Source organism: Pogona vitticeps, chromosome 6 (assembly GCF_051106095.1).
Source record: "Pogona vitticeps strain Pit_001003342236 chromosome 6, PviZW2.1, whole genome shotgun sequence".
Taxonomy (NCBI): domain Eukaryota; kingdom Metazoa; phylum Chordata; class Lepidosauria; order Squamata; family Agamidae; genus Pogona; species Pogona vitticeps.
In genome coordinates, this window is record NC_135788.1 from 39642276 (window position 1) to 39656644 (window position 14369).

At 37.1% G+C, this 14369-nt stretch overlaps 1 protein-coding gene across 18 annotated transcripts in view; it reads right to left on the reverse strand.

The window, feature by feature from the left end:
* Positions 1–4516: 4516 nt before the first annotated feature.
* The window catches only part of SATB1 (SATB homeobox 1), a 136685-nt gene continuing 126832 nt past the window's right edge, over positions 4517–14369 (reverse strand). For 9 of the 18 annotated variants that reach the window (XM_073003365.2, XM_078377262.1, XM_078377261.1 and 6 more), the window contains 3 exons: positions 12315–12518; positions 11555–11650; positions 4517–6235 (listed from right to left, as the gene is read on the reverse strand). In XM_073003365.2, coding sequence (XP_072859466.1) covers positions 5732–6235; positions 11555–11650; positions 12315–12518 — 804 coding nt within the window. In that variant the 3' untranslated portion in view covers positions 4517–5731. The remainder of the gene's footprint in view (positions 6236–11554; positions 11651–12314; positions 12519–14369) is intronic. The other 9 variants (XM_078377260.1, XM_078377258.1, XM_073003366.2 and 6 more) reach the window with 3 other exon arrangements.

Below are 14369 nucleotides of genomic sequence, written 5' to 3' on the forward strand. Positions count from 1 at the left end.
TGACTTACAGACCAGAAAAAAACCAAAATGGAACAAAAACGGCCTGTTACGGGATTAATCAGTTTTCAATGCACTGTAGGTCAATGGAGACTTGACTTACAGACTTTTTGACTTGAGAACCGCCTTCCAATACGGATTAAGTTCTCAAATCAAGACCCCACTGTATTTACGGTTGTTTTCACAGATAGGCTTTGGGAACTTTTACCACACCTTGTGTTGTTAACACTGCCTTCTTGCTGACCTACTGTAATGTTTGCTTTTCTGTTTAGGAGGCAAAGCTTAGTAATACTTGCATTTCGGGACTACAGCAAACAGCTGGGCACTGTAGTCTAGAAAAAGCTTGCTTAGGTTAAATCCAAGCTGTATTTGATTGCTCTCTTGTCATAATTATATGCAATCCCCCTGAATTGTTGTTTATTGTGGCTTCTTGCTGCCTTGTGTACAATGCCTTTTACAATGGTTGTTTTTAAATTGTTTTATTGCCAGCTTTTATTGCTGTTTGTTCCTTTTGTAGGAGCCAGCTTTTTATTATTCTGGAAGCCACCTCAAACAATGTAAAGAAAAGTGAGGTATATGTAGTTTAATTAAAGGAATTCTTCTGCGTTAATCCACTTCAAATTCAGACACATCTTGGAAGTACAATAATGCTGCTGGATTATTAACCAAAAGACAAAGAGGCAAAATGAATAAGGAATATACATTGCTACAAAGGGCTAATGAATTTGGTTTATTTTTATAGACCATCAGAAGTATTTAAGTGCAAGATGAGAATGTTTGGGCCGTATGAAAGCAAATTTCTGTTCCAAACCCTCTCCCCAGCCCTTTTAGAAAAAATTGCTCCTATTTTTCTTTGTACGCCTTTTAAAAGAACCTGTTTAGGTTCATGCTGGGACAGTGTTATTGCTGTTGTTTCGCATGAAGCTAATAATCAATATGGGTCTTATTTGTTGTTGCCTTTACTAGAAACAATTTTGTCAATATTTGTTATTGCTTTTAAAAGAAACAAGCCTATTTCTAAAAACAGCTTTCAAAACAGAATTTGAAAAAAACTGTTTTTTGAATAAGAGCAAGCACGATCTCTCAGGCTATATATATGAGATTCTAATTTAAGAATAGGCACTGTATGTATTGAATGCCTAGACTTTTGGTGTTCCAAAGATCATATGAACCACATATTTTTTTAAAAAGGCATTACTGGTCTGACTACCCGAAATAGGGCAAAGAAAGGTAGCTGAACACATCTAAGCCTAAACAGATATTTCTTAAAATCAAGAGTGGGCATTATGTCACGCTTCTGATCCGGATATGGCAATAGATTTATTCTTACTACACTGTAAATTTGTGGAACTGCAATTACACATTAGTGTGTATTTATTTTAGATTGTTTTGATCTTGTTGGTCTTTGACCGTAATAAAGCTATTCAAACCTACATTAGTGTGTAAGCTTTCAAATTCTCTGGGCTGCCTAATTTTCAAAAAATGGGCATGAAGCATGGAAGCCTATAAACTTGCTACTTGCTTTAAATATTTTAGCCTTGAGACCCGCAATTAATGTCAGTCACATTTTGGGAAATGCAAACTTGGTGAGGCCCTATCTCAGGTATCAGAATGCATTTACAACTGGATTTCAGCCATTGTGGCCCAGCTTAGTTTTAGCATCGTGTCATTGTCATACATCGCTAATGCTTTGCAGAACTGGAGAGAACTGCAAACACTGCACTTTGATTTCCTAGCTGTTTTATTGTTTGTAACAGATAGTTAATATGATTACAAAGAAAATTTAGAATACCTGGAATTTTATAAAGTATTTTCTGGAATTGCAGCAAGATCTATGCTTCCCAAAGGAGGTGGGGTGGCGAAGGCCAAATTGGCATTGCATTCTGAAGCTACTGGATGTACTTGAAGTAGCTCTTGGAATCTCGTCCATAAGGTTTATCTCACAAACTATTTCCAACATAGGACACTTCTGATATCCCTCCTTGCAGAGAACTGAATGTCAAAATCAATGTGATCTTTCCCAACTCAAATTTGTCCATTCACTATTGGCAGTGCATGCATACATGGTGTGTACAATATTACTGCTATCCCACAAAAGAAATCAAATTATAAATACAACAAAGAACCACAGCAATATCACGCTTCAAGGCCTTTAGGACAGAACACGTATTATTTTTCCACCTTAGTACTGCCAAATAGAAACAACAGTTAACACCAGCTTTTTAGGGTAACAATATGGTGAGGATGTCATATCATTTTAAATAATTTATTTGAAAATTGGAATTGCTTCAGTTTGGATGTTGTAATATCCAGTCATGTATGCCAGCACTTAAAAACCATGTTTTGATATTCTTAAAGCATTAGTTTTAGTAGAATGGAGAAAAATGTGTCACCTGCAACAAAATGATGAGATCCTCAACTGAGGAAATCCTGTTCAGGGTTCCAGGAAGCCAGCCATGCCCTCCTCCAATCCTTTCCCCATTTAAATTTTGAAACAATTAAAAATTGGGGGGCTGCTGGAGAGGATTGGGCATGTTCAGTCCACATTGGGCTACTTAGCAGGTCCTTTCCATTTTTATTTAGATTCCTCTGCTTCTGCATACTCAGGGTGACTTGAAAGTTATGTAGAAACTATTATTTTGGGGCAGCCCTCCCTTTCTTTGAAGATGACTTCTATTCAAACACACTGGTCTGGTTTTAGAGATAATGAAAGTGTTACTAAAAAAACCTTATAGTTTAACAAAGACCATTAGTGGCCAATGATACAGAATTGTGTGAATGACAACAGTATGTTTTTTGAAAAATAATCTTGTCTTCCCATACATCTGCTCAGTTTGATCTTGACTCAGAAATTGTGAAGCCTGAACAAAGGAGTTTGATAGTATCAGCAGCAGTTTCCCAAGACGATGAGTAAGTGACAGGAGTTGCACCTGTCAATTGTCTCTCTCCACTTGGTTGTTGCAGAAGGCTTCCATTTGCTGCATTAATTCATTTATTTGCCCCTGGGGACATTTTTGCAGCTCTGCAGCCCACATGTGGTTCTCAGAGCAAAAATCTTTTTGGCCTAAATTTTTTTGCTAGCACCAACTGCAGCAGATCCACTGAATTAATTGTTGGTAAGTCAACATTTATGTCAACCTCATTCATTTCGACAGGAGTAATTTAGTAATTGCAAATAGGATTGTGACCACAGTTTTTGTCAAAAATACTTACCGGTAAATTCAAAATATTTTTACCCTGCCTATCTCCTTAAAAGGACCCAAAGTGGGTCTTTTTATTAGTAATAACAATATTTCTAGAACAGCACATTTGCTTTAGGAAGCTGGGAGGTCCACGTCCTCCCCAGAGAAAAACTGGAAGTTGACAATTCTACCCCCCTCCCATTTTTTGAGATTATTTCCAGCTTTTCCTTGGTGGTCTTGCTGTGGCCTCAGGTGGCTGCTGAAACCTCCAAGGCCAACCAAAGTTGCCTACCCCAATGATTTCAACATCTTGTACAAGTAACCTTTTACCTTCTTACCATCTCCTTGCTTCTAGGACTGTTGTTTATCTTTTACTGGGATCCTATTGGCAATTTACGCATGTATAACTGAAATAGTGTTAAGTCATGGTGGTGAATTTCCATGAATTAACAAGGTACTGATCACGAGTCCATCACACAACTGGGTGTACGACCAAGAACAGTTAGCACCTCCTTTAATTAGTAATATATTGTAAGCACAACTTGTATGTATAAATTGCCAATAGGATGCCACCTGTGTTTGTGTAACATGTTGTGAAAATATATTCCTAAAATACACCATCTTGGAAAATTGCTCTAACTGCAATGCCGGCAATAATATAAATCCTTTTAGTGTGATTACTACAAATTTCCATTTCAATATTTAAATGTAATTCACAGGATTCTTAATAAGCTTTTATTTTGGGAAAACACACCAATATTCTTTAGTATTTTCTTTTTCTTTTCCCACTTCAGCTCTTACAAGCCATGACAAGTCGTCTACATGAAATCAAAACCATATAATTTCTCTTTATCAAGAACCTTATTAATGTTCATTAAAAAATAGTATTTCCGAGCAAGGGATTGTACGTCTTTCCTATTTACTTTCTATTAATGGCTTTAAAACATATGTATACATTAGTGTAAGGAACAGTATTATAAATTCAAATACTGTAAAACAAAACCAGCTGCATCCATTATAAGTGCATTACTGCCAGGAACTGTAAATATGTTTTTGCCTGATAGCCTTTTGACTCAATAATATCCTGCTATCTCTGTTGGACAGGCAACTTTTAAAACCAAGACGAGACAGGTTATGATTTTCACAGTAAAACAAGGTTTCTTTCTAAAGTATCTGACTGTCAAATACTTATGTTGGGGTTATATAAAAGAAAAAAAGTGTGTGGTATTAAGGATATCAGTTGAAACATTATCTCTTAAGGTGATGCATAAATAGTACAATATACATTTAGGGGACTATTCCTCCAAAACACACATAAAAGCAGACAAACCCTGACGTCATACCATACAAACAATTTTAATTGTGTAGTTACAGTCAATAACCACTCCTAGTCAGAACATTTCTGCATAAAGAAAATTGTGATACACTTATAAAAACAGCCAGCTGTAACAAAATAACTGGTGTTTTCATAGCAATAAACTCATAAAAAAGAAATACACCTTTATACAGAAAATTTATACAGCTGTAGCTTTAAAATTGATTGTAAACCAAAGGAAGACACATTGCAAACATCAATTATTTTCACATTAATTGCATAAGTTTCTAAGGTGATCTATTAGTTTTATTTACCTAAGCTTATTTGCATGATAGTAAAAATTGCATACAACAATAAGAGTGAAGCTTATAGTATGAATTGCTTGGATAACATAGAGCACTTTTTATAGGCAACTGTGTAAAGCACATTTTCTCTATTTAAAACTTTTAAGACACTTTGTTTTACTGCCCATCAAAATACATTTATAAATAGAAAAAAAATTATGATAACAAGAGAAGCAATATTACATTGAACAGAAACTTCTAAAAATTAATTACAACATGATGCTGTAGGATCTACAAATAAATAATGACGATAAACAGTGTTTCACATTTTGTTTTCAAAAAATCATGTAACAATGAAAGTGAAAATGAAAAAGATACAGTGACCTCTTACTTCTTGAAAGGAAAAGAAATCTGAGTTACGGCAGTGCCATATAATACAAGGCATTTGTTGGCATATGTTAACTTTAAACTGCATCTCACAGTCTATAGTTATTTTGTAACATACAATAGAGCAAGAGTAACAAACTCTCCTTTTTATTCTTTTATTTAAATAAATGTGAGCTTTCAAAGATCAAGTGTGGAGTGTTAACAGTAATAACTGGGAAAAAAAACAAGAAACAAATACAAAACGCCACAAAAGTAATGCTTGTCTGAAAGCTCTAGAATAAGAGTAAAGAAACAACCCACAGATAATCATGCTTATTGGATACATGTAGGTGTATCCAGTGAACACAAATTAATATGAAACAATCCTCAATGCTTCATTTCTAGTTCTGAAGCAGTTTGTAAAATATCTAGTGCAGTCTATTATCCTTTAATTTTTCTCAACTTTTGTGCAAGTTTTGGAAGATTCATTGGCCATACAATGAATAAAGAAGTTGCTGACAGAACACAGGATGGAAATTTTATTTTATTAGCAAACAGCAATGACACTTGAATAAATACTTTTTCAATTAGTCTTTCAATTCGGTATTAATGTCAGTGTTCCCTTCTACTGATAACTCTTCTTCTAATTTAACTGAAAAAAGTGTGTTCGTACTTTTGTCTTGGACACCCTCTTCCAAATCTTTAAGCAACTCTTCTTCCTTATATTCTGCAACATCCACTTCCAAGCCTGAGTTGTCTTTCAGCTTTCCGTGATGCTTGACATAATATCTCTGGTTCTGAAAGAACTTGATTATGGTATACTTGGGTAAGTCAAGTTGAGCTGAAAGAGTCTGGATTGCTTCTTCATCTGGATATAGGCCTACATCTTGTATAAAACTCTGGAGAATGCCTAGGGCTTCCACAGATATTTTTGTTCTTGGACGGGTCTTCTGACGATTTTCATCCTCAGATTCAGCTGGTGATGCTACTGTTGGCTGTCTTGGGGGTAATCTTGGACCTGGTGGTGGCTGCTGTTGCTGCTGCTGTTGCTGCTGCTGTTGTTGCTGCTGCTGTTGCTGCTGTTGTTGCTGCTGGTAGACAAAGAAAATAACACTGAATGTCGTTGTTGTTTATTAAAATGCATAAATGTTGATTATACAAAAAATGTATAATACCATTCATTGATACTGCCCTGGTGCAGATTATGCATTCACTCTCCCCACTCCTTTCTCCTCATATGTTAAGTCCTTCTTTATTGTTGATTTTGGTTCACATTGCATGTGTAGTTATTTTTTCATGCTAACCATGATTACTCTTGCACTGGTCTACATGTTAATGTTAGCTAGTTTTGGTGTATAAACCTTTTGGGGAGTACAGAATATAAATTTAAGCATTTGGGTCATTTCCTCTCTCTTAAGAATGGCAGTTACCTAATATGCATTATAGTCTACATCTAACTGATAGTCTCAACTGGAGCAGAAAAATCTACTGACTCAATGAGATCCAGCAGAACGCTGACCTACCATCTCAATTGATCTTCTTTAGTTGGGAGTAGCAGCTGGATTTAGGTGAATGTGTGGAGTAGGCCTCTACTAGGTATATCAGCTAAAAATAATCTGAATTAAAAAAGTGAAATGGCATCACTTTGGTGGTGCATTCACACTAAGCTTGTAGAAAAAGAATATAGTGTTACCATATGCTACTGTAATTATTGTGTGAAAAGAATTGCATCCTTAAACAGATCCTAACTGAACAAGAGAAAAAAAAAGCACAAATACTACATTTATGGGCTCATCATATAATTTTAAAAGGGGGGTTGATTGATTTCCACTACTTCCATTTATAAGCTATTTATAAACATTGTGTATACTTAGAGTAGGGACGTGGTGGCGCTGCGGGTTAAACCGCAGAAGCCTGTGCTGCAGGCTTAGAAGACCAGCAGTCATAAGATCGAATCCACGCGACGGAGTGAGCTCCCGTCGCTTTGTCCCAGCTCCCGCCAGCCTAGCGGTTCGAAAGCATGCAAATGCAAGTAGATAAATAGGGACCACCTCTGTGGGAAGGTAACAGCGTTCCGTGTCTAAGTCGCACTGGCCATGTGACCATGGAAGATTGTCTTCGGACAAAACGCTGGCTCTATGGCTTGGAAATGGGGATGAGCACCGCCCCCTAGAGTCGAACACGACTGGACAAAAAATTGTCAAGGGGAACCTTTACCTTTACCATACTTAGAGTAAGTTCAATACTCTTGAGTGCCGCTTCTTAGGTACTCAAAGCAACAGTATCCAAGAGAAAGGCAGAAGTATCATCAAGCTCGGGGGAACCTAGAATGTTTGCAGAAGTGTAAAAAACCCTATTTTTTTTTAAACTCTGAAAGGGAAAAACCACAAACTAAACTGAGAAAGAGGGAGAATGGAATGGAGTAGACTAGAAGAAACCACAGGAGACTGGCAGGAACACATAACAGGAATATTCCAAACTTTAGTATTTTCTATCCTCAGTCATGTTTAAATAATTATTTATTCTATGGACCATAGTGGAAGAAGCCTGGTATATGCCATACTAGTGCATATCATCAGTTGACTTTTGCAGAATTATCTGCATGGGCAAGATGAAAAAATTCAAAGGTAATTTGATAAGTAAAACTGGAGATTTTATGAAAAGAAATGCAATCTAAGGTTTCCAGAAACCTTCCTTATGATTTCCATATCTAATACTGCATAGAATACTTAAGCTTGAAGCAGCTTGTCCAACTGATCCACTCTTTTCAGCTGTTTAGGTCCCAGTAGTATGTAGAATAAATCCAGCAGCTTTATTTGTATTGAATCACGAACAAACAATATTTACAGACACTAAACTTTGCATTGTACAGTAATGAAAAATCAGGACTGCCACTAACGATCTCCTAAATATTCAATGATGTGAGAAGGGAGGATGATATAAAAGGAAAAAAAGGAAACTGTTTTGTCTTGTTGTCTCACTGTCAATAATCAGGTAACAATTAAAGTTAATTAGCTATTGTCATATTTCTGTTTTCTTATTTGTAAAATGAACATTTTTCAACATGTGAACACACCATACTGGTACTGTTTAAATGAACTACATCAAATTATCCTGCTGTGTATGATAGCTAAGGATGAGCAAGAGGGAGCAGGAGTGTGCCACACTTCAAATTTTGGGTGGGTGGGGGATAGAAGTCCTTGGACCCAGAGCTGCTTCTGATTACACTACTGTATATTATTTCTTACAGTTAGTGTGACACAATGGTTAGAGTGTCAAACTAGGTACAGGGTGTACAAGGTTCAAATTCCTACTCAGTCATGAAGTTCTCTAGAGCTGTTTGTGGACCAACCAACTCACTTTGATACAACCTGGGGTGGAAGAGAAAGAGAAGTGATTCTGTCAGCAATTCAACTTAACAGAATCACTAAAGGATATGTGTGATAGACATACAATTAAAGGAAGGAAAAAAGAAAAATGTTGTTTGGATTTAACTCCACTAGAACTCTGATCTGTGCTTTGCAATTTGCATCAACCAAAGTAACCCACAGATCTGCAGAGAGATCAAAATATAAACATTTAGGCAGTCTGTGTGTATGCCTGGATTCTTCAAGACAACATACCATATACAGTACTTCTGTGAGACAACCACAGAAGTCAGGAATATGCCACAGCTAATACTGAACATTCCCTTCATGGATTGCTGCCTTGTAGTGGCGAAGGGGATTGAGTAATCCAGAGAAGCTATGGACTATGTTGTGCAGGGACACCCGAGATGGACAGGTCATAGTGGAGAGTTCTGACTAAAAGTGGTCCACCTGGAGCAAGAACTGGCAAGCTCCAGGTATCCAGATACCCCAGTATCTTTGCCAAGAAAACTCCATGAACCAGAAACAAAAGGTTAAAAGATATGAGGCTGGAAGATGGGACCCTCAGGTCAAAAGGCGTCCAACATGCTACTGAGGAAGAGCAGAGAACAAGTACAAGTAGCTCCAGAGCTAATGAAGTGGTTGGGCCAAAGTTGAAAGGACGCTCAGCTGTGGACGTGCCTGGAAGTGAAAGGAAAGTCCAATGCTGCAAAGAAAAATACTGCATAGGAATCTGGAATGTAAGATCTATGAACTTTGGTAAGCTGGATGTGGTCAAACAGGAGATGGCAAGAATAAACATTGACATTCTAGGCGTTAGTGAACTAAAATGGATGGGAATGGGCAAATTAAATTCAGATGATTATCATATCTACTATTGTGGTCATGAATCCCGTAGGAGAAATGGAGTAGCCCTCATAGTAAAAAAATAGTGGGAAAAGCTGTACTGTACTGGGATATAATCTCAAAAATGATAGAATGATTTCAATACGAATCCAAGGCAGACCTTTCAATATCACAGTAAGCCAAGTATATGCACCAACCACCAATGCTGAAGAGGCTGGAACTGACCAATTCTATGAAGACTTACAACACCTTCTAGAACTAGCACCAAAGAAATATGTTGTTCTCATTCTAGGGGACTGGAATGCTAAAGTAGGGAGTCCAGAGATAAAAGGAACAGCAGGTAAGTTTGGCCTTGGAGTTCAAAACAAAGCAGGGCAAAAGCTAATAGAGTTTTGTCAAGAGAACAAGCTGGTCATCACAAACACTCTTTTCCAACAATACAAGAGGCGACTCTACACATGGACATCACCAGATGGGCAGTACCGAAATTAGATTGATTATATTCTCTGCAGCCAAAGATGGAGAAGCTCTATACAGTCAGCAAAAACAAGACCTGGAGCCGATGGTGGCTCTGATCATCAGCTTCTTATAGCAAAACTCAAGCTTAAACTGAAGTAGGAAAAACCACTGAGCTAGTCAGGCATAATCTAAACCAAATCCCTTATGAATACACAGTGGAAGTGAAGAACAGATTTAAGGAACTAGATTTGGTGGACAGAGTGCCTGAAGAACTATGGATGGAGGCTTGTAACATTGTACAGGAGGAAGGAACAAAAACCATCCCAAAGAAAAGGAAATGCAAGAAAGCAAAGTGGGTGTCCAATGAGGCCTTACAAATAGCAGAGAAGGGGAACAAAATACAAGGGAGATACTGTATGGAAAATTACAGAAAATGGAATGCAGACGACAAACCTAGACAGCATCTTAAAAAGCAGAGACATCTCCTTGCCGACAAAGGTCTGCATAGTCAAAGCTATAGTTTTTTACCAGTAGTGATTTATGGAAATGAGAGCTGGACCATAAAGAAGGCTGACTGCCGAAAGATTGATGCTTTTGAATTGTGGTGCTGGAGGAAACTCTTGAGAGTCCCCTGGACTGCAAGGAAAACAAACCTATCCATTTTGGAAGAAATCAACCCTGAGTGCTCACTGGAAGGACAGATCCTGAAGCTGAGGCTCCAATACTTTGGCCATCTCATGAGAAGAGAAGACTCCCTGGAAAAGAGTCTGGTGTTGGGAAAGTGTGAAGGCAAGAGGAGAAGGGGACGTCGGAGGACGAGATGATTGGACAGTGTCACTGAAACTACCAACATGAATTTGACCCAACTCCAGGAGGCAGTGGAAGACAGGAGGGGACTGGTGTGCTCTGGTCCAGGGGTCATGAGGAGTCAGACACAACGACTAAACAACAATAAAAATATTGAACATACAAAGGCAGAAATCTTAAATACATTCAGCAGTATTGTTAGTTTCTGATAGCACTACTGCTACTGGTACACATAGCCAAACCCTACATGTTTACTCAAACTAAGCCCTTATAATTTTAATGGGACCTCTTTTTACTAAATATGTTCAGGATTGTAACTATGAGCATTACTTACAAGATAAACAAAACCGTTTCTAGTAACATGACAAGTGAACATGAGAAAGTGGCAGAATATGAGAATGTTTGTAGAAAATAAGGATTTTGTTTTACTTTTATATGTGTGAAATTCATTAAAATCTGCAGTTTTCAAGCCTGTGAAGCAGCATTTGTTAGCATTGATCTCCTTATACTCTCCTTAGCAAAATCAAATGCTATGATTCTCAGCTTTCAGTTTCAAGAAGCTAATGTTCTATTCCTCAATTTGTTTTATCTTTAATAATTAAATTGTGGACTACAATTTACTGTACTGTGGGCTACTGAAACACTCTCAAATATTACTTGGAATGATTAAGAGGACTACTGTTCCTTGTAGAAGAAAAAAACATTAAGCCCAGATCTTCAATACAATAGACTAAAATGGCCACATTGTTTATTTATTGTTCATTTTTTTACCCTACCCTTTAAATTACACTATGATACAGTTTACATTAAAATTAAAACTTTAAGAAGTCTCAAAGACCCCGTTCTGTATTGATACAGAAGGAAACATTGGCTGAAGCCCTGAATCCCCTCCATTTCTCTCCCTAACAGATCAAACTTGTGCCAGCTCACCTGGGGAGCAGCACCCAGCCATGGTCCAGTGGTCAACAGCCCAGGTAAGAAGGCGCCTCTATGCTCTCCTTTCCCAAGGTTGGTGGGAGAGGGGCTCTAAAGGGAAGACAAAACAAAAAACAAAAAACAAAAACAAAAAAACATTGACTCATGCCAACTTTCAAAAACTGTGGAGGTAAGTGGGATGACGAATTTGGGGCTTGTATTCCTCTTATTATTTCCACTTAAATGAACTACTCCTGTAGACACTTTGGTGGCCTTTTTGTTTTAAAATTATGGTATCTAAAATATCTAAATCCTATACATGTATAAATTATGGCCCAATACAAGTACTGCATATGCACTTCAGTTATTTTTGAAGCATCAGAATCACTGGCAATCCAGCTGTTGACAAAAGAGTTCATGAAATGAAAAAAGGTCTCAAGTGCACATATAGTACTTCGTTAGTATACACCTTTAATTGAGAAGTTGCACTCACCCAACTTTTTCTTTTTTAAAAAAGTAAAAGATATATTTTAGTGGCCCAATGTGGGAGATGCTGCTGATGGGAAAACTATATAATTAATTCTGATGCATTGCACAAAAAGTCAGGTATTTGTTAAAAATGAATAATGTCAGATATTAATTGTGCAATATTCTTACTCATACTAAGACATTGCTACTTAACATGGCAGAAACAAAAGGTTTCCCCCCCTCTCCCCCCAGGTTAAGCTTTCTTCTTCCTCTTCCTCCTATGCGGAATAGGCCAAGGCAAACCAACCTGAATCTGCTCTGCTGGAACATGGATAATGTGGGAAGGTCTGTCGCCATGGTGATGAACTGCATTGCTTTCTTGTTCGTAAATGGCATCTCGTTCAGGCTGAGGAAGACTGAGGAACCTCCGGATCATTGACAGATTCTCCCAAAGTGTTCTGTTCTCAGGTGAAGGATCTTCTTTCCAGCGCAAGAGTTCACAAAGCCATCCCTTGGGATAATATAATAACATATTAGATCATTTGAGTAAGAAACTACGCCTCACAAACCCTTTCCTTGGAAGCAATGAGGTCAAACCTAATCATTTCATAAAGAAGAATAAACTATAATACTGCTCTATGAAATTCTGCAAAATAAAAATCAAAACATCAAGAGACCATAATGTTGCTTTCCTAAACCAGAAAGAGAGAACAAATGTTTAGAATAATAACCTAGTGCTTATAGCTGTCGTGTGCTTTAAAAAACCAACAGAAAACAAGCAAACCACCATTAGCACATTGCATATTTCAAGTATAAAGGATAGCATTCAATTTTCTCTTATTTTATTAATATAGTGCCGCTGGTTCTCTTTTACACAAACCCGTATCCATCTGAGAAACAAAAAGGGCTTGAGATGGCTTGTATATTCAATGTCTCTTTTTTAATTTAAAAAATGTTTGTGTTATTTTTGTAGTTCAGCACAAAAGAACATCTCCTGATATCTATTTTGATTCTAAAGATGGCTCAGATAATCATATGATATGGAAGAATCTGAATGTATTTTTGAAAGGAGGAAAAAAAATCCTTGGAACAAACATATATGGAACAGGTTTTCCTTTTTCTTGCTATATGCTCAGATGCTTCTCCTGAAATACCAAAACCAGTTGACAAGTCATCCCCCTAATCAGGAACATCTGATTTGAAAGTCAAACTCAATATTTTTTGTATAATACAGACTGGACAACACTTTTCACCGTCTTCATATCACAGCACATGCAACCTATCTATAAAAACACCTGCTATAACCCAAGCATGTTCTATGGAAAAACAGGCTTGAAAGTGTGCCAAAAGATTGTCCCAGGAGAACTGTAGCAAATGCTAATTTGCTTCTAAAATAGATGCACAGATTTTGCCCCCTTAACCGTTTATAAGGCATCTTAAATGATATCTGTTGTATCATTTAATTTTTAAATATTGGTTTAAAGAAACAAGACAAAGAAAAAAAACAGTGTTTCGTTTACATGAAAATACATGGATTAAAATACAAGTTAAACAAAGTGTTTAACAAAGAACTAACCATTGGCGTTTATACAATTTAAGGATGGGGAGAAATATATTATTTTTAAATGACTATAATTCAGTTAATGTTTATTCTGCCTTCTTAGATGAAGATCATTTGGCAATTTACAAACTCAGAAATCAAGATCAAAGTGTTACAGTATCAGTGAAATAAAAACAATTTCAAGATTGTTATTTTTTACTGCAAGTGTCGGAGCCAAAAGGTAGGGGTCTGCCACTAAAAGGCCCCTGTCCCCTTATATCTGCTAAATACAAGAAGGGTAACACATAAGTTTTCATATGAATTAGTGATGTTTCTCAGTGTTGTACCTGAGAACAGAGCCTCTGAGGTCAATTTTAGGTCAAATCACATAGGATTCATACCTACTGAAGGTTTACCATGTGTAAACTCCTACTGAACTCAATGAGATGGAACGCTTAGGTTTTACCATATTCTACCACCAATGATTAGTCTGGGAAGATGATAAAGTGCGAACATAGGAGAAATGCTCTTCAATACATGGATATATAGTTGCAGTGTTTTCAGTGTATATTGAGCGTGTTGTACGGATGGAAGTTGAAAGCAAAACCCTTTGCTTATGAAGATGCCAACACTGGCTCCTGAATGTAGAAATGCTACTGTCTCTGTAAAGAGAAACCTATCACATTAAGGTAAAAGCTGATCTATATTCTTTCTACCTAGCATTTTAGCTCTATTCAGAGTAGGGAGTTTCTGACTAGGTAGGTAGAATGTGAGGTTACTGTTTATACTAGTGAAATCACTGATGGTGAGCAACTGACATGC